This window comes from Pinus tabuliformis, chromosome 5_2 (assembly GCF_031772625.1).
Source record: "Pinus tabuliformis cultivar Carrire ecotype Pingquan chromosome 5_2, CPIR1, whole genome shotgun sequence".
NCBI classification, from domain to species: domain Eukaryota; kingdom Viridiplantae; phylum Streptophyta; class Pinopsida; order Pinales; family Pinaceae; genus Pinus; species Pinus tabuliformis.
In genome coordinates, this window is record NC_142306.1 from 595,181,491 (window position 1) to 595,199,976 (window position 18,486).

The following is an 18,486-nucleotide window of genomic DNA, read 5'->3' on the forward strand; positions in this document are numbered from 1 at the left end:
ATGCATTCATGCCATACATAGCATTTACTATATTATTTGCACCTTCCTAAGTTTAGTCTGGTGAACTTACGTTATTTGTATTTGGCATGTATATACCGCTGTTATCAAATCAATGGTTTAAGATATTGTGTAACCCATATGTCAATCACCATAATGATGACGGGTTGTATTATATTATATGTTTTAACATAAACCAACCAACATATACGCTGGCGCTTCCTCTGTTGGACATTTGGACTTACCTTTAATACTGCTGGACTGATCACGTGGTTTGAGCACGGCTCTACAGGCTGGATCCTTCCCGCGCCTTTACCTTGATCTTACCGCCATAATCGACAGTGTGAGATCTCATGGAAAGATCGAGGGCCGAGAGGATTCCACGTTTCAGGGTTGGACTTTATGTTTATAAACCCCTTGTTCCGGATTCTTTGCGATTTGGCTGGTCATTTGCAACGCTCCGACGCTCTGAGTATTCCTCCATTACCTCTGCATGTATGACTCTTTTCCCGGCGCCATTCCTCTGCCGCCGACTCTTGTCTACCTGCTTCATCTCCAAGGTGTCTTCGCTCCGTGGATGGAAACCTCTGAATTTGCGGGTAAGTTATACAGTTCTGATCGTTCTCATCGACTTTTCGAACAGTTTAGTTAATCTGTGAAATAACTATTGTATACCTGTTGTTTGACAGATGGTGGTAACCCTTTCAGGGTTCCTTTGGCGGTCTGCTCTTCTCGCCGGCGATAGTCTTCTGCTTAATCACAGGTACACCGCCATTTCCGCTTATCCTACAGTTATTACTCACGGTATACGTTTATCAGGTTATATTTGTCTATGGTTCACGTTTCCGGGTTTCTGTGTAAACCCCAGTCACCTTACACCTCCACCATTGACGCAGATGGCGGTCACAGGCCTTTGAGTTACGGGTCCATGCGTAGGGTTTGTCTTTTTATGGTGGAAGCTTTCTCTTTTCCACGGTGGTTGAGTCTGAGTCTCCAATCCATGAGACTGTACAGCTCGACTGGAACCGTGAAGCTACTGCACATTGATTTTGTAATGTTTCCTTTGTTTTGAGAGCGGATCTTCGCATACCCATCAAGTCTTCTAATGTAATAATCTGTGGACAGTAGACCATATGGGTTGACAGTCTTTAATATAGACTCGATGTCGGTTATCTATACAGTCTATTTTGCTTATTCATCATGAAATTTACTGTAAGGACTATCTTGGAACATTACACAGTTTGTGTACTTAAATTCCCATTCTGGGTTTTAGCTAATATTATTACATTTCGATGTATGACTGTATTTGTTCCTTTTATGGCCAGACATGAGAGTCTTCTTCATGTTTGCCCTGCATCTCGTTCTATAGATGTGAGGGCGAACACGGGGGTTAAGGCCTGATGCGAAAAGGCTTTCGGTTTTACTTTCAATTCTTGCATAGGTTTTATATACTATTTATTCATGATTGAGATATAGCTTCTGTGCGCCCTATGGAATCACTCTGTAGCTCTTGTTTACAATTTGTTATGAGTTATCCGGCTTATGTTTAGTTTCGCAACAGCTCTACTTTTCCCTCATGATTATACTATGCATACATATCGACCCGTATACTAGGGTACGATGGTTTCTCTGGTTGATATGGCTTGATTCCAACCGTTTGATTTTCAAGATACTGTCTGATGTTCATTAAAGGTCCTGTTTACAATATTATTGAAATGATGCTGTTAACTACAGCGGAAATAATACTGTTTGTTGTTAAAGATCGATTTCAGTCTATATACATATATATATATATATATATATATATATATATATATATATATATATATATATATATATATATATATATATATATATAGATATATATATATATCACGCTGTCACGTACTTAGCTTTTAAAGTTATGAAAAGTCTGTTCACAACGTCATCGCTCTGATTGATTATCATTTCTGCACACATGCACAGATTAGGCTAGGTTTCTTGGACTGTTAACCCTGAGGAATAATGGCAGAGTCCGGCTACGGCCTGCCGCGGAATTCTACTGAGTCATCCTTATCGCAGACTCGACTCGAAAGGAGTTTCTAGGGTTTGATACCGACTCTGGCGGCCCTCTGGCCTAATGACCTCGGAACTATCTACAGATATTCTTTTCTAATTACAGTTATAATGTCAAGAGTTCACTGACCCTCAAGGTTCTTTATATGGAAGAACCGGTCCTTCTACAGGACCTCGGGTCTGCTCGCAGGTTTACCCGACTTTTACATTTCAAACCTAGCTTAGCTATAATATATTCATACTATTTTAACAGCTATTTCCATAGTACAGTTTTGTGATTAACTATGGTATTTGTTAGCCATAACAGTCTGCCTTTCGATTCTTGTATAAACAGCTACAGCTATACTAACCTACCAGTAATTTAAAGACTCTGTTGCTATTAGCTATAGTTAACCATTTACCTGTACTGTATAAATAACTGCAGATACTTCAGGGTTTCAGTTACTTACCTATTTTCTCCTAGTAGGAAATCTCTTCAATAAGCCTCCTGTAAATTCCTGTATCAAGCTCGTTATCCACCCATCCGTGAGACTTGTCCTCCAGGACCTGAGTCTCCCCCCGAGCTTATGCTTACCGGATCCCAATTCTCAGTAAGACAGCACCTAGTGTCTTGACTATCTGGTCTCTACCAGACTTAGTCCAAAACCAGGTATGTTTTCTCTTTGTTTCTGTCTGTCACTACAGCACAGAAAGAAAACTCTCCACCCCTTTTCCTTTTTCCTCGAAATCCTTCCAGTTAAGGGAAGTGGTTATTTCCAGTTTCATTAACTGCTTTCCCTTTTGGGAGCCCCAATGTTTTTCTGAGTAATTCTTTTAAACACATTACTTTAATGCATACTTTAAAATTAACAGATTACTCTTTAAAAGAAAATAAGTTTCTCAATGTCATTCAGTTTTTACCACAGTAAACTTTTCAAATAATTACATTTACGGGGTCATCACATCTTCCCCCCCTGAGTTTGGACATCGTCCCGATGTCTCGTATTCTCAAACAGCTCCGGATAAGCCTTCCGAAAAAGCTCTTCATCTTCCCAAGTAGCCTCATCCGGCCCATAGTGCTGCCACTGCACTTTAATTTGGGTAATCACTCGCTTCCGCAGCTGCACTTCTCTCTTGTCGAGAATGTTCAGCGGCTTGACCAGGACCTCTCCTTCCGGTTCGACCTGCAAACAATAACAGTGTCAGTTTTCTATCTCTTGACACCTCTTCAATCAGTTCAATTGAAAGTAACTCTTACCCGTATATCTTGCCACTTGATCACATGCTTAGGGTCATAAATATACTTTTTAAGCATGGATACATGGAAGACATTATGAATTCTAATGTGGCTTGGTAAGGCTAGCTGATATGCTACTGGTCCAACTCTTGCCAAGACCTGAAAAGGTCCAAAATAACGAGGCGCGAGTTTGGCACAACTGCTCCATTGCAGAGTACTCTTCTTGGCTTGTATTCTTATATAAACGTGATCGCCCACCTGATACTCTTTAAACCTTCTTTTTCGATCTGCAAAGTTCTTTTGCCGATCCTGAGCGGCTTTCAAGTTAGCTCGCACTCTTTTGACCATGTCCTCCATTTCTTTGAGCATTTCAGGTCCCAACCTTAACTTATCCTCCAGGCCGCTCCAGTTTGAGGGCGTTCGAAATTTGCATCCATACAGGACTTCAAATGGAGACATTTGGACTGATGTATGATATCCGTTGTTATAAGCGAATTCCACCAGGTGTAGGTAATCTTCCCACTGAGTCGGTTTTTGCATTACACATGCTCTCAGCATGTCTTCCAACACCTGATTTACTCTCTCCGTCTGTCCATCAGTCTGGGGATGGTATGCTGTGCTAAAGTTCAACTGTGTACCCAGTTCTGCAAATAATGCTTTCCAGAAAGCGGATGTAAACTTTACATCCCGATCTGATATTATAGTCTTCGGAAGCCCGTGGAGTCTGAACACGTTCTGCATAAATATGTGTGCAATTTGGACTGCTTTGTAGGTCGATTGCACTGGAATGAAATGGGCTGCTTTACTCAGTTTATCAACTACCACCATAATAGAATCATTGTTCCTCTTTGTTCTAGGCAACCCAGTTATAAAATCCATGGATATAATTTCCCATTTCCATTCCGGAATTGGTAGGGGTTGCAATAGCCCAGCTGGATGCTGATGCTCTGTTTTGATTTGCTGGCATTCTAAACATCGCGCTAAATATTCAGCTACATGTCTTTTCATCCCTGGCTAGTAGTACTCCTTCCGAAGTGCAGCAAGCATTTTCTGGTATCCCGGATGACCTGAGTAGTGACTGGTATGAAACTCATTCAGAATTAAGTTTCTAAGATTATTGTCATTTGGTACAAACAGTCTTTGTTTGTAAAACAGCATTCCATCCTTGCTCACTTCATACCCTTGTTGGTTTTCCTGGCTGGAAAGCGACTTTTGTTGCTTCATTTGCTGATATTCGGCATCCAGGTTTGCTGCTGTTTTAATCTTTTCTTGCAAGGAGCTTTCCCACTTGCTGAGAGTGACTTCATATAAACATTGTACTTTTCGGCTTAAAGCGTCTGCTACGCGATTTTCCTTTCCCTTCAGATGCTTGATATCAAAATCGAATCCACTTAAGAAATCTGCCCAACGGGCTTGTCTTTCATTCAGAGTGGGCTGACTGAAATAGTTTATCAAGCTGTGATGGTCTGTTAATAACAGAAATTTCCTACCCAAAAGATAATGTCGCCACATTTTAAGGGCATGTATAACGGCTGCCAACTCCAAGTCATAGGCAGAATACTTCTGCTCATGTTCCTTCAGCTTCCTCGACTCATACGCGATAACTCTTCCTTCTTGCATTAGTACACCCCCAACGCCTTCCCGACTAGCATCAGTACATACAACATAATCCTTATTAGGATCAGCTATGCTTAGGACGGGAGCCGTAGTGAGTAGGTGTTTAAGTCGTTCAAAACTTTGCTGACATTCCAAAGTCCATTTGAATGCCCTTCCTTTCTTCTGTAAAGATGTGATAGGATATGCCACCCTCGAGAAACCCTCCACGAATCTTCTGTAGTACCCCGCTAACCCCATGAAAGATCTGATATCTGCCACATCTTTAGGCACAGGCCAATTCATTATGGTTTTAATTTTCTCAGGATCCACTGCAATCCCTTCCTTGGTGATCACATGGCCTAAATACTGAATCTCTTCTTTGTAGAAATCGCACTTGCTGAATTTAGCATACAGTTGATGCTCTCTCAGAGTCTGCAGCACTACTCGGAGGTGCTCCTCGTGTTCCTCCATGGAACGAGAATAGATCAGAATATCATCAATGAATATTAGTACAAACTTGTCTAAAAACTGATGGAACACGTTGTTCATCAAACACATGAACGTGGCGGGTGCGTTAGTCAATCCGAAAGGCAACACTACAGATTCGTAGTGTCCATATCAGGTTCTAAAAGCTGTTTTTGCAATATCTTCTTCTTTAATTCTGATCTGATGATAACCAGATCGCAGGTCGATTTTGGAGAATATTGTCACCCCCTTGACCTGGTCAAAAAGCTCATCAATTCGAGGTAAGGGGTATTTGTTTTTTATTGTAAGTTTGTTCAGCTGCCGGTAATCAATACACATTCGAAAGGTTCCATCTTTCTTCTTGACAAATAGCACCTGTGCTCCCCATGGAGACAAACTGGGACGGATATAATTTTTATCCAACAATTCTTGTAATTGCATTTTCAGCTCAGTCAACTCAGGTACACTCATCCTATAAGGTGTCCGCGAAACTGGGGCAGCACCTGGTACCAATTCAATGGTGAAGTCAATATCCCTTTTCGGAGGTAGTCCAGGAATCTCCTCCGGAAACACGTCCGCGAATTCCTTTATTATTAGAAGATGATCTAGCGGACTCCCTTTATCTTTTGTTTCTGCATAATTTACCTGAATGGCATACACTTGGCATCTTTTCCTAATGCATTTCACTAACTGGGATGCAGTGATAGGCCGGATCTGCACTGGCCGTTTAATTCCCTGCATCTCCTGTTCCATTCCCGAGTCATCCTTGAATCGTATAGCTTTCGTTTTGCAGTTCACTAAAGCCCAATGCTTTTCTAACCAATCCATCCCAATCAGAACGTCATAGGACCCAAGTGGAAGCATGTTCAGATCTGCTACCACCGGCTGTCCTGCCACCGTTATGGAACAGTTTCTGATTTTTGCCATTACTCGTCTTTTAGCCCCTGTAGCTAGCTGTACCAGCCACGGATTCTTGAATTTTTCAGGCTGCAATTTACACCTTTCAACTATCTTTGGACTAATGTAACTTAAAGTAGCTCCTGGGTCAATTAGAACAGAGATAGAAAGGTCTGAGATTTTACCTTCGAATTCTACCATGGTGGGCTGATATTCTGCCTGGCGGTCGTCCAAGGCTGCATTAATTTTGTGCACACTTCGTCCCACGTCGCCCACAGTTGATGCCTCGTGAATCTGAGAGATCTGATCAGTTCCCTTCCGCTGTGGGCAGTTCTTGACATAATGTGGTCCGCCATAGCCCCAACACTGTACTGGGGGTCTGGTTACTCCCTCATTATCCAATTTGATGGATGGCTCTCCCATCCTAGTTTCACTAACAGGCTTGGGCCTGAATGAGCTTCTTGGTGCTGCTCTGCCACTCTGGCCTTTGACACTTCCTTTAGCTCCACCAGCTCGGCCTCCTCTACCGTTTCCCACAATTTTACTACCTTTTTTCTCATTCCATTTCCTGTTGGAACTGTCCCCTTTCTGTTTGTTCTGTTGGTAGCACATTCTGGCTTTACGGATAGCTTCGTCCATGGTTCTGGGATTTTCAAATTCAATCCTTTCTCTCATATACATGGGCAAGCTGCTAACGAACCTCTGCACCTTTGCTTTTTCTTCCTTAAGGTAGGGTACATAGCGAAGCAAGGAGGTGAAACGATTAATGAACTCATCCATGGTCTGCTGTCCTAATCGCAGATCATGGAATTCTTTGGCTTTTTCATAATAAAAGCGCTCTGTCAGATATCTCTCTTTAAAATACTTTTGAAATTTTTCCCATGTTATGGTTCGCTCACTCACTCCCTTTACGATTTTCACTTCTTCCCACCACAATGTTGCCTTCCCTTGCAACTGAAAGATGGCCAATCTCGCCTTCAGGTTGTGGTCATATTCATATAGCTGAAAATATTTATTCATGTTGATCAGCCATGCTTCAGTTGCTTCCTCTTGCTCTCCATCGTAGTGTGGGGGTTTGATTTTCCGGAATTCTCCCTGCAATTCCACCTTCTGTCGCTTTGAAGTCTGTTGTTCAGAGGCATTATCAGATTGATCTTCTCCCTCTTCTGGAATCTCAGATTCTGCACGATAATGCTGCTCCTCCGTCATTCTCTGTTGCTCTGCACTAGGGTTGGCCAGTGGCGGGTTCTGTTTGTCAGACAAACTTTTTAATATCCTTTCCTGCTCCATTGTCAAACGTGCATTGTCTTCACGCAGCCGAGCCATTTCATTCTTCAGCTCTTGAACTGTTTCTAATATGGCCAGATTTGTACTACGGGTCTCCTCTCCCAGCTGCACCCACAATTCTGGGTTGTTTCCCGGATTCATTTTCCCTGTATTCACCTGGTCTGTTATAATCATAAAACAGTCAATCATTGTGAGCTTCTGGCACAATTTTTTTTTTTTTATCACCTTAATCATGAAATATCAATACTGTGAGGACTTTTCTTTTAAAGGAAAACATGCTATTCATATCCCAGAGGTCACAGTATAGCAACCCGGGCTCTGATACCAATTGTCACATATCTATCCTGTCTTAAGCATGTAAAAAAAAATTTTGTTATGATGTTTGTACCACCATTGACTTAATCGAATGCATTCATGCCATAAATAGCATTTACTATATTATTTGCACCTTCCTAAGTTTAGTCTGGTGAACTTACGTTATTTGTATTTGGCATGTATATACCGTTGTTATCAAATCAATGGTTTAAGATATTGTGTAACCCATATGTCAATCACCATAATGATGACGGGCTGTATTAGTACTATACCAAGGTTTATATATATTATATGTTTTAACATAAACCAACCAACATATACGCTGGCGCTTCCTCTGCTGGACATTTGGACTTACCTTTAATACTGCTGGACTGATCACGTGGTTTGAGCACGGCTCTACAGGTTGGATCCTTCCCGCGCCTTTACCTTGATCTTACCGCCATAATCGACGGTATGAGATCTCATGGAAAGATCGAGGGCCGAGAGGATTCCACGTTTCAGGGTTGGACTTTATGTTTATAAACCCTTGTTCCGGATTATTTGCGATTTGGCTGGGCATTTGCAGCGCTCCGCCGCTCTGGTTATTTCTCCATTACCTCTGCATGTACTCTCTTAACTCGGCGCCATTCCTCTGCTGCCGGTTCTTGTCTATCGGCTTCATCTCTAAGGTGTCTTCGCTCCGGATGGAAACCTCTGAGTTTGCAGGGTAAGTTATACAGTTCTGATCGTTCTCATCGACTTTTCGAACAGTTTAGTTAATCTGTGAAATAACTATTGTATACCTGTTGCTTGACAGATGGTGGTAACCTTCTCAGGGTCCCTTTGGCGGTTTGCTCTTCTCACCGACGTTAGTCTTCTAGTTAATTACAGGTACACTGCCATTTCCGCTTATCATACAGTTATTACTCATGATTATACATTTCTCAGGTTATATTTTTCCTATGGTTCATATTTCCGAGTTTATGTGTAAACCCCAGCCACCTTATACCTCCACCATTGACGCAGATGGCGATCACAGGCCTTTGAGTTACGGGTCCATGCGTAGGGTTTGATTTTTATGGTGGAAGCTTGCTCTTTTCCACGGTGGTTGAGTCTGAGTCTCCAATCCATGAGACTGTACAGCTCGACTGTGACCGTGAAGCTACTGCACATTGTGTTTTGTAATATCCCCTTTGTTTTGAGGGCGGATCTTCACATACCCATCAAGTTTTCTAATGTAATAATCTGTTGAAAATAGACCATATGGTTTGACAGTCTTGATATTAACACGATGCCGGTTATCTATACGGTCTATTTTCTTATTCCTCATGAAATCTCCTGTAAGGGTTGGCTTGGAGCATTACCCATTTTGTGTATCTTAAATTCCCGTTCTGGGTTTTAGCTAATATTATTACATTTTGATTTATGACTGTACTTGTTCCTTTTATAGCCAGACATGAGAGTTTTCAACGTGTTTGCCCTGCATCTCATTCTATAGATGTAAGGGCGAACACGGGGGTTAAGGCCTGATACGAAAGGGCTTTCGGTTTTACTTTCAAGTCTTGAATATGTTTTATATACTATTTACTCATGATTGAGATATAGCTTCTGTGCGCCCTATGGAATCACTCTGTAACTCTTGTTTACGAATTGTTATGAGTTATCTGGCTTATATTTAATTTCACAACAGTTCTACTTTTCCTTCATGATTATACTATTCATACGTGTCGACCCGTATACTAGGGTACGATGGTTCCTCTGGTTGATATGGCTTGATTCCAACCATTTGATTTTAAGATGCTGTCTGTTGCTTATGAAAAGGTCATGTTTACAATATAATTAAATGATGCTGTTATCTACAGCGGGAATAATACTGTTTTGATGTTAAAGATCGATTTCAGTCTATATACATATATATATATATCACGCTGTCACGTACTTAGCTTTTAAAGTTATGAAAAGTCTGTTCACAACGTCATCGCTCTGATTTGATTATCATTTCTGCACACATGCACAGATTAGGCTAGGTTTCTTGGACTGTTAACCCTGAGGAATAATGGCAGAGTCCGGCTACGGCCTGCCGAGGATTCTACTGAGTCATCCTTATGCAGACTCGACTCGAAAGGAGTTTCCAGGGTTTGATACCGACTCTGGCGGCCCTCTGGCCTAATGACCTGGGAACTATCTACAGAAATTCTTTTCTAGTTACAGCTATAATGTTAAGAGTTCTTTGACCCTCAAGGTTCTTTATGTGATAGAGCCGGTCCTTTTACAGGACCTCGGGTCTGCTCGCAGGTTACCCGACTTTTACACTTTAAACCTATCTTAGCTATAATATATTCGTACTATTTTAACAGCTATTTCCCATATTACAGTTTTGTGATTAACTATGGTATTTGTTAACCATAACAGTCTGCCCTTCAATTCTTGCATAAACAGCTACAACTATACTAACCTACCAGTAATTTAAAGACTCTGTTGCTGTTAGCTATAGTTAACCATTGACCTGTACTGTATAAATAACTGCAGATACTTCAGGGTTCAGTTACTTACCTGTTTGCTCCTAGTAGGAAATCTCTTCAATAAGCCTCCTGTAAATTCCTGTATCAAGCTCGTTATCCACCCATCCGTGAGACTTGTCCTCCGGGACCTGAGTCTCCCCCCGAGTTTATGCTTACCGGATCCCAATCCTCAGTAAGACAGCACCTAGTGTCTTGACTATCTGGTCTCTACCAGACTTAGTCCAAAACCAGGTATGTTTTCTCTTTGTTTCTGTCTGTCACTACAGCACAGAAAGAAAACTCTCCACCCCTTTTCCTTTTTCCTCGAAATCCTTCCAGTTAAGGGAAGTGGTTATTTCCAATTTCATTAACTGCTTTCCCTTTTGGGAGCCCCAATGTTTTTCTGAGTAATTCTTTTAAACACATTGCTTTAATGCATACTTTAAAATTAACAGATTACTCTTTAAAAGAAAATAAGTTTCTCAATGTCATTCAGTTTTTACCACAGTAAACTTTTCAAATAATTACATTTACGGGGTCATCACAATTTATTAGGAAATAATTAAATTCTATATCATTAAAATTAGAAGGGACTATTCCTTTGAATGCATTTGTAAATTTCTATATCTTCTTAGCCACTGGAGTGGGTTATAATATTAGGTTTTAGTTCTTATATAATACTAATATTATTTATATTAATATCACTCTATTCATTAATTAACTAAAATGCATAAACCAATCTTTGTTTTCATCAATGGGTAAAACCAATCTCTATTTTCATCAATGTTTGATAATTAAAATATCGCTTTTAGTTTCACTGAAAATTAGTTTTATAACCAATTTTATGTTTATATAAATCCAATCTTTAATAATATTATTATTAATACTTCCTTTTTAATATTAAAAATAATGAATTTAAAATAATCTTATATCATTAAAATTACAGGGGTTATTTTTTTTTTAAAGCATATGTAATTTTCTATTTGTCTATAGCTAATTGAGTGGGTTATAATATTATGTTTTAGTTTGCTATATAATACTAATATTATTTATATTATTATTTCCCTATTCATTACTTACCTAAAATAAGTTTTTACCCAGAACCAATAGATCTCTATTTTCATTAGCAATACAATATGTTTGATAATTACAATATTGAGTTTTAGTTTGATAGCAAAACCAATAATTGTAGATTGTTTCTATTTAACTTTTGCAAAGTTTTTAATGAACCAAAACTTATTAAATGTTGAGCAATTAATAATGTTGAACAGAGAGATATCAATCAAAGCCATTTGGGAAACCCAACCATGGCAGGAGGGAGTAAAATATAATTGCATGGTAAAATATAAATATACCAAACTAAAAATTGTGCTATATGTGGGATTGAATTCAAGTATTAACAATATTATGAACCATATAGTTTAACACGACCACCATAAATGGTTGAATATTAAAAAAAATAACCCAAATTCAATTTATATGGCAAAATATAAATGGTTGGCTTTAACTTTTCAACAATGAAATAATATGAGAACATTGTAAGGAAAAGTCACTGCACTGAATTTGAGCCAAGGCAGAAACTACTTTTACTCAACCAAACAATTGCAAATGCTTTACAATCACAACAAATACAAGCCAAACATATACAGAGCTAAGGGAGAAACTACTTTTAATGAACCCAACAATTGCAAATGCTTTACAATCACAACAAATACAAGCCAAACATATGCAAAGTGCTTGCATTGATCACCAAACAAAAGAACATTGTTTTCATTGCGATGAAATACAAATATCTTCTAGCCAAAAAGTTCCACATGACTATAAAAAATGCGCCTCTTCAAACCCAATACTTGTATAAAATTTATAACAACAAAAATTAATAAATGAAAAGTTAAAACCAAATGCATATTTATTAATTAATTTATTAAACTAACAAGAAAGTTATAATTTTTGGTATATAAATTGCATGCTCTTATAAATATATTGCTTTAGTTAATTCACAATTTTAACTATTTTAACCAGAACTAAGCTTAAATGTATGACTGCAATGACTATAAATGCATAAGTTTAACTTTTCAGCAATGAAAGAATTAGAACTAATAATCTTATAAACACATTCAAAATATTATTAGCAAAACAATTCAAAATATTATTAGAAAAAGGATTCACACAACATCAATCTTTAATCCCATGAATAATTCTATACATTAAAGAGAACATTATAAATAAAAGACACCATACTATTTTCAGTGAAGGAGAGAGGAATTATACTAAACCAAACAATTGCAGATCCCTTACAATAACAGTAAATGGGAGCCAAATAGTTGCGGATGGCTTCCACTTACCATGAAATAATGACACACTGTTTGCACTGCAAGAAAATAAACAAATCTTCTGGCAAGAAAGTCATAGAAAATTACAACAAATGCGACTCTTCACATCCACTACTTACATGAAAAATTTTAACAACAACAATCTAAAAAAAATCGTCAATGAAAAGGATTAAAAGGATAAAAACCAAATAGGTATTTACCGATTAATTATCAACCTAACAAGACACTTATAAATTTTACAAAGCTTTTTATGAACCAAAAATTATTAAATGTGTAAAATATTTTCATGAAACCAATTGAAACTAAGGCAAATTAACTAATTAATATGTCTTTGTTAAAAGAAAACGCACATAATAACAATCATGCTACAAGAACATGAAATGGTAATCGCATGGGATTATCAAAATAGTTCGTTGCAAGTAAAACTCTGAGTAATCTTGATCTAAGAAATACCGGTCAAAGCCATTTGGCAAACCCAACAATGGCACAAGGTCATGGGCATTTCACCATCAAAGCCATTTAAGACACGTTGCAATGGAGCATCTCATCGAGATGGCAAGATTGTAATCACAACTCACACATTAGAATAACAGACACAATTCAACACACAAAACCACCCGTTAAATTTTTACTTTTAATTTCATTATTCCCTAATTTTTATAACTGTTTCTATTTTTATCTAATCCCAATCCCAATACGTGGAAATACATAATAGGGTAGTAAATTTTTAATCAAAGTTTGGTAAAAAATTAATTTAAACATGGTTTAAACAAATGATTTAGATATGTAAGGAAGTTATCACTTTCAATTTCATCCATTGATAGAGTGGTTACAACTGGAATATACTTGCATCTTTTAATTTAAACCATCTAATCAAAAATATTAATTAGAAAAATGATTAAAGTGGCCATTCCAATAGGGGATGCCTATTAGCCTAATTATCTTTTCCACAAAAATTAATATTAAAAATTTCAATATATTGAAATAAAAATTTATCAAATTTTTTCATTTAAAAAAATTAAGGAAATTTTCATAAAAAGAAGTATTTGTTATTATTTTTGTCATTTTTTTTTTGAATTAATCATGTTTTTGAAAAATATCGAAACTTTTACACAAGTAAGCATTTTTATTTGGAAATATATAATTTTTTGAAATAATCATTTTTGTTTAGAAATATCCAAACTTTTACACAAGTTAGGCATTTTTATTTGGAAATATATAACTTTTTTAATTAATCATTTTTCTTTAGAAATATCCAAATTTTTAGATGAGCATTTTTATTTGGAAATATCCAAATTTTTACACAAGTAAAAACAATATCTAAATTATATAAAATAGAAAAAATAATATTTAGATTTTGTTTTTTTTATTATATCATGAAAAAAATTGTTATATTTTTATCTAATATAATTATACTTTTATTGAGATTATCAATACATGCAATATCATAACCATATTTATTAATGTGATTGATATAGGGGGATAGGCATATATCAATCACATGTATAATTACATTACTAAATGTGGTTGATATAGGCATATAGCTATATCAATCTATTAATAATTACTAAGTATATAGTAAAAATTTAATCTCAAAACCACCTTCTACACGTAATCAAAACCACATTTACTAATATGGTTAACTATTTATTATTAATAATAATTATGTATTTTTCACCATTAACTTATTTTCAATATTTAGTATATATTTATTAATTTAACTATCAATATCCTTCTTATATAATTATAATAATAATATATATTAAATTGAAATATAATTAAACTATCTTTTGTAATTATTATAATTATAAAGGGAAATGTATATTAATTTTAATAAATAATATATATAAGTATGTATTAATAATTAGTTAATTAATCATATATATATATATATATAGATATATAGATATATAGATATAGCTAAGATTATAACTCCTAATTTTATAAATTATATGTTTGATCTGGTTTGGATCACTATATTATTTGTCATCTATTTCAATGCATTTGGAGTGGAAAAATTGGAGGAATCAACTCATGGGACCATTCTTACTAGTGGGGCCTAGTTTGGTGAAACGAGGTCTGAAACCTTCCAGGAGCATTTTGAGGCATCAAATGATGTTTTTTGGGGATAAAAATTTACTGCTCTAGTACCACACCTTTTCATGTTGTCCTACACACATAGATCTTTCCAACGATGCAAGAAGCATGCTAATCAAAGTCTGTATGCAAAAGTTATGCCACTTAGAAGTTCACCTTCTTGTTTTCACACCTATAATTCAGGAGAATCCCACGTCAGCCCCCATTATTAATGGAAAAGGGGCTAGCCACGTGCTTTTGATGTAAAAGACTCTAGAAGAGTCTATATTATAACTCTACTTAAGAGTTGATGTAATCAGACTTAACCACTAGTAGGTTATCATGCTGTGTTATAACTAGGGCACTAGAAGGAAGAGGCATTCTATTCTTTCGATAGCATTTGGTTCCATAGCTAAGCAAAGATAGCTAGGAGAGATAGGAGGTAGAGCACAAAAAGATGATCTGTGCATTGTAGCAGCCTACTGGCCACATGCATTACTTTTTTGTACCTACAGCCTTATTTTCTAGACAAATAAATAAAGCGAATCAGCCTCACCTTCTAGTTGGGTTTTATCCCAAAAGGGTTTCCCATAGCATATTTTATGTCCTATGTGTGTGTGAGAGATTATTTTGTTGTTCTTTACTTTTCCACATAATTTTCATTTGCATGCATGCATTAATTACAGTTAAATTTACAGATCTAGAAGCCTGATAAAACTGTAATAGTGTCAAAATTTCAAAAATATTAATACATTATTATCATATTTGTTGTAACGAAATGTCCAGTAGAATATCCACTATAGTTTACGAATCATATGGTTCAGAGCAAGTTTATTTGGGTATTTTGTGGAGACTACAGGGATCTACGTTAGAGTGGCCAAAAATTCTCAAACCATAATCATGGCTAAGAAATCTGTAAACAAACCTCGTGATCCTTGAGAGATGAGGTTTATGTGACTGGAACAACAAGTCGTTAATATCAACTGTAATGTAAGCCTCCTAATAGCAGCCTTAAATAGAAAGTTCAGGATATTTGGAGAAGATGGGGGTTTGAATGTAGAGGACAAATCACAACGGGGATTAGAAGATCGAGGCGAAACAAAGAACCTAAAGAATATCAACCCAGTTCGGGTGCCATGGATCAATCCCTATTTAAATGGAATCAAAAATCGATATCAAGCCATATCACGAAAAGATCGACGCTCTGAAGCTAAATCACTAGTTACAGCTACCAAAAGTTTATTTTAGTGTCCATTAGATCGATGAAGGGAAAAAGATCTCATTCGCACAACTGAAATTAGAGGACCATGCATTGACTTGGTGGGAGAGCCGCATGGAAAGAACGAGGTTGGAGGGAGAACCTCCAGTGACTAAGAATATTTTAAAACCTTCATTAAGTCATAGTTTTATCTCATTGGGCACGTGGAGGATCAGTGGATCCGATGGCATTACTTCAAGTAAACATTGGGCCAAAGAATGCAGGAGTACACCACAGAATTCATAAAGATGGCTATAATGTTTGGTATCTCTCCAAATAACCCACATGTAGTCCTCAAGTATTTGGGGGATCTACACCACCATCAGTGTGAACAAGTGATGTCATTCAAGCCAAAATCAGTGGACGAGGCTTGTGTATAGTAACAATACCTAGAGAACATAGGTCCGAAAAGAGAACAATCAAGTGGAACGAAGCAAAAGGAGCAACAGGAAGCTTCTAAAGAGGTGAAGAAGAAGAAAAAAGGGGGAAAAGATAGAAATACAATAGCCACAACACACCACTACAAAGATCCTAGCAACCACTACAACCACTGCAACATTGATGTCCATACAAAGGAGAAGGGTTGTAAGTTGCATCTGGAGCTAAACCCGAAGAACAAGAAGAAATATAATAAGAAGAAGAATATCATGGCCATATATTTGAGCAACCAAGTTGAAACCATCTCAAACATGGATAAGAAGATTGCTTGTACATCAATGTAAAATGAGGTGAATCTGAGTAGCCTTCAACAACAGTAAGAGAAAGAAATGAACGAACTCTCCCATATAAAGATGCAGGTCAAGAAGACGAAGATTGATGCTCTGTTTGACTCAAGATCACAGGCGAATCTCAATTTCAGCAATAGTAGGAACTATTCCTCTTCCTGATCTAGCATGGAAGGCTCATAGAGTTTCAAATTCTCTATATTTACAACTCAGTAAATACGTATATATTGTGGTAAACTGTGTCAATAGGAATTATCACCCACCTTTTATAGTATCTCAAAGGGACCATACCTAAAAGCCTTGATTTTCTTACTAGGCCCTTGAAGCATCTCCTTATTCAACTATAGCCACACTCTATCTCCCACCTTGAACTATTTCTCTATTCTGTGTTAATCATGCCCGGCCTTATACTTATCCCATGACTTATGCATTATTTCTTGTACCTTTAGATGGATCTGCCTAATCTTCTCTTTACATGTTTCAGCCCTCAAAGCATCTCCTATAAGATATTCTTTCACTCCTTATTTCCGATATGAAATATCCAAAGGTGAAGATGGAAAATATCCAAAATAAGTCTCAAATGGGGACTTTCCTGTAGAAATATAGATTAATCTGTTGTAAGAATGTTGTATATATACCATATTCTTATACCAGGTATTCAGATTCTGTTGGTTGTATCCCTTAGAAGTTGCACCAAAGTCCTGTTGACTACTTTTTTCTATCCATCTGTCTGTGGATGGAATGTTTTAGATCTCTTCAACTTCATGTCCTTATTCTCCCACAATATAGTCCAAAGTGTGCTAACAAATCTTATATCCTTGTCTGAAATGATGCTCCTTAGTATCCCAAAGTGCACCCAGACCTGTCCAAAGAGAAAGTTTTCTTCTTCTTTTTCGTTGATGGTCTTTTTACAGGGCATCAGAACACACATCTTGCTAAGCCTATCAACTACCACAAACAAGTAGTCATGTCCTTTCCTAGTTGTTGATAAACCTATCACAAAGTACATGGAAATGATTTCCCAAGGATGAGTAGGTACAGGTAAGGGATGATATAGACCATGTTTTCTATTGATGGGCTTGTTGGTACAAAAAAGCATGCATCCTCTTATGAACCTAGCTAATAGCTCTTGTATCTTGTCCCAATAAACATACCTCTACAAGTTAATCGCAATCTTCCCTACACTAAATTTCCCTACAACTTTGGAGGTGCGAGCCTCTATTATCATATGCAATCACTCACATTTAGGAACACATAAATTATCCAGCCTATAGAGTAACCCATCCTAGAGATAGTATTCAACAATGTTGTCTCCATCGTGCACATGACTCTGACTCTATAAGTGTTTTTACACCTCCTTGAAGTCCTCATCATCTAAATATGATTCCATGTATGTGTCATGGGTGAATGGTTCCATGTGCATAAGATTCCCCAAAGTTGTAATCTTTGATGTGAGTGGCCTTGAAATCATGTTGACCAACTTGTTTTTATTTCCCTTCATATACTTGATCACCAAATGAAGTTGTTTTAAAAAAATCCATCCACTTGTAATGCCTGGTCTGCTATAGCTTACTCTGGGCATGCAACGACCAGTGATCTGTGTGGGTTATTGTCTCCTTTCCCATCGAATAGTTCTTCTTCTTCTTCACAACTTACACCATGACATAAAGCTACTTATCGTAGGTAGGGTAGTTAAGGACTACCCCATGAAATACTTCACAATGGTAGTATACAAGCCTTCCTCCCAGCATCAAGACAGCTCCCACACCATGCCCACTTTCATCTG

The 18,486-nt window shown here is 37.2% G+C and overlaps 1 protein-coding gene and 1 long non-coding RNA gene across 3 annotated transcripts; both read left to right on the forward strand.

Annotated features, from left to right (window-relative positions):
* Positions 1–320: 320 nt before the first annotated feature.
* Positions 321–9,272, forward strand: LOC149160400 (uncharacterized). 2 transcript variants are annotated; one of them, XM_089434214.1, is made up of 3 exons: positions 321–596; positions 8,625–8,698; positions 8,806–9,272. In XM_089434214.1, the coding sequence occupies exons 1-3, from the start codon at positions 351–353 to the stop codon at positions 8,852–8,854; spliced, it is 369 nt and encodes a 122-aa protein (XP_089290340.1). In that variant the 5' UTR covers positions 321–350; the 3' UTR covers positions 8,855–9,272. The 2 variants fall into 2 exon arrangements, with proteins under 2 accessions (XP_089290340.1, XP_089290341.1); XM_089434215.1 differs by having other exon boundaries at positions 8,834–9,269.
* On the forward strand, positions 678–1,427 carry LOC149160401 (uncharacterized). Its single transcript, XR_016261240.1, has 2 exons — positions 678–760; positions 894–1,427. It is a non-coding gene; the product is annotated as an uncharacterized LOC149160401 (long non-coding RNA).
* Positions 9,273–18,486: the final 9,214 nt, after the last annotated feature.

Bases quoted from the DNA above. Each gene is read 5' to 3' on its own strand.
- LOC149160400 (XM_089434214.1), top strand. From the start codon at position 351: ATGGAAAGATCGAGGGCCGAGAGGATTCCACGTTTCAGGGTTGGACTT. The intron at 597-8,624 runs GTAAGTTATACA...GTTGCTTGACAG, and splicing joins GGAAACCTCTGAATTTGCGG to ATGGTGGTAACCTTCTCAGG. The intron at 8,699-8,805 runs GTACACTGCCAT...TGTAAACCCCAG, and splicing joins AGTCTTCTAGTTAATTACAG to CCACCTTATACCTCCACCAT.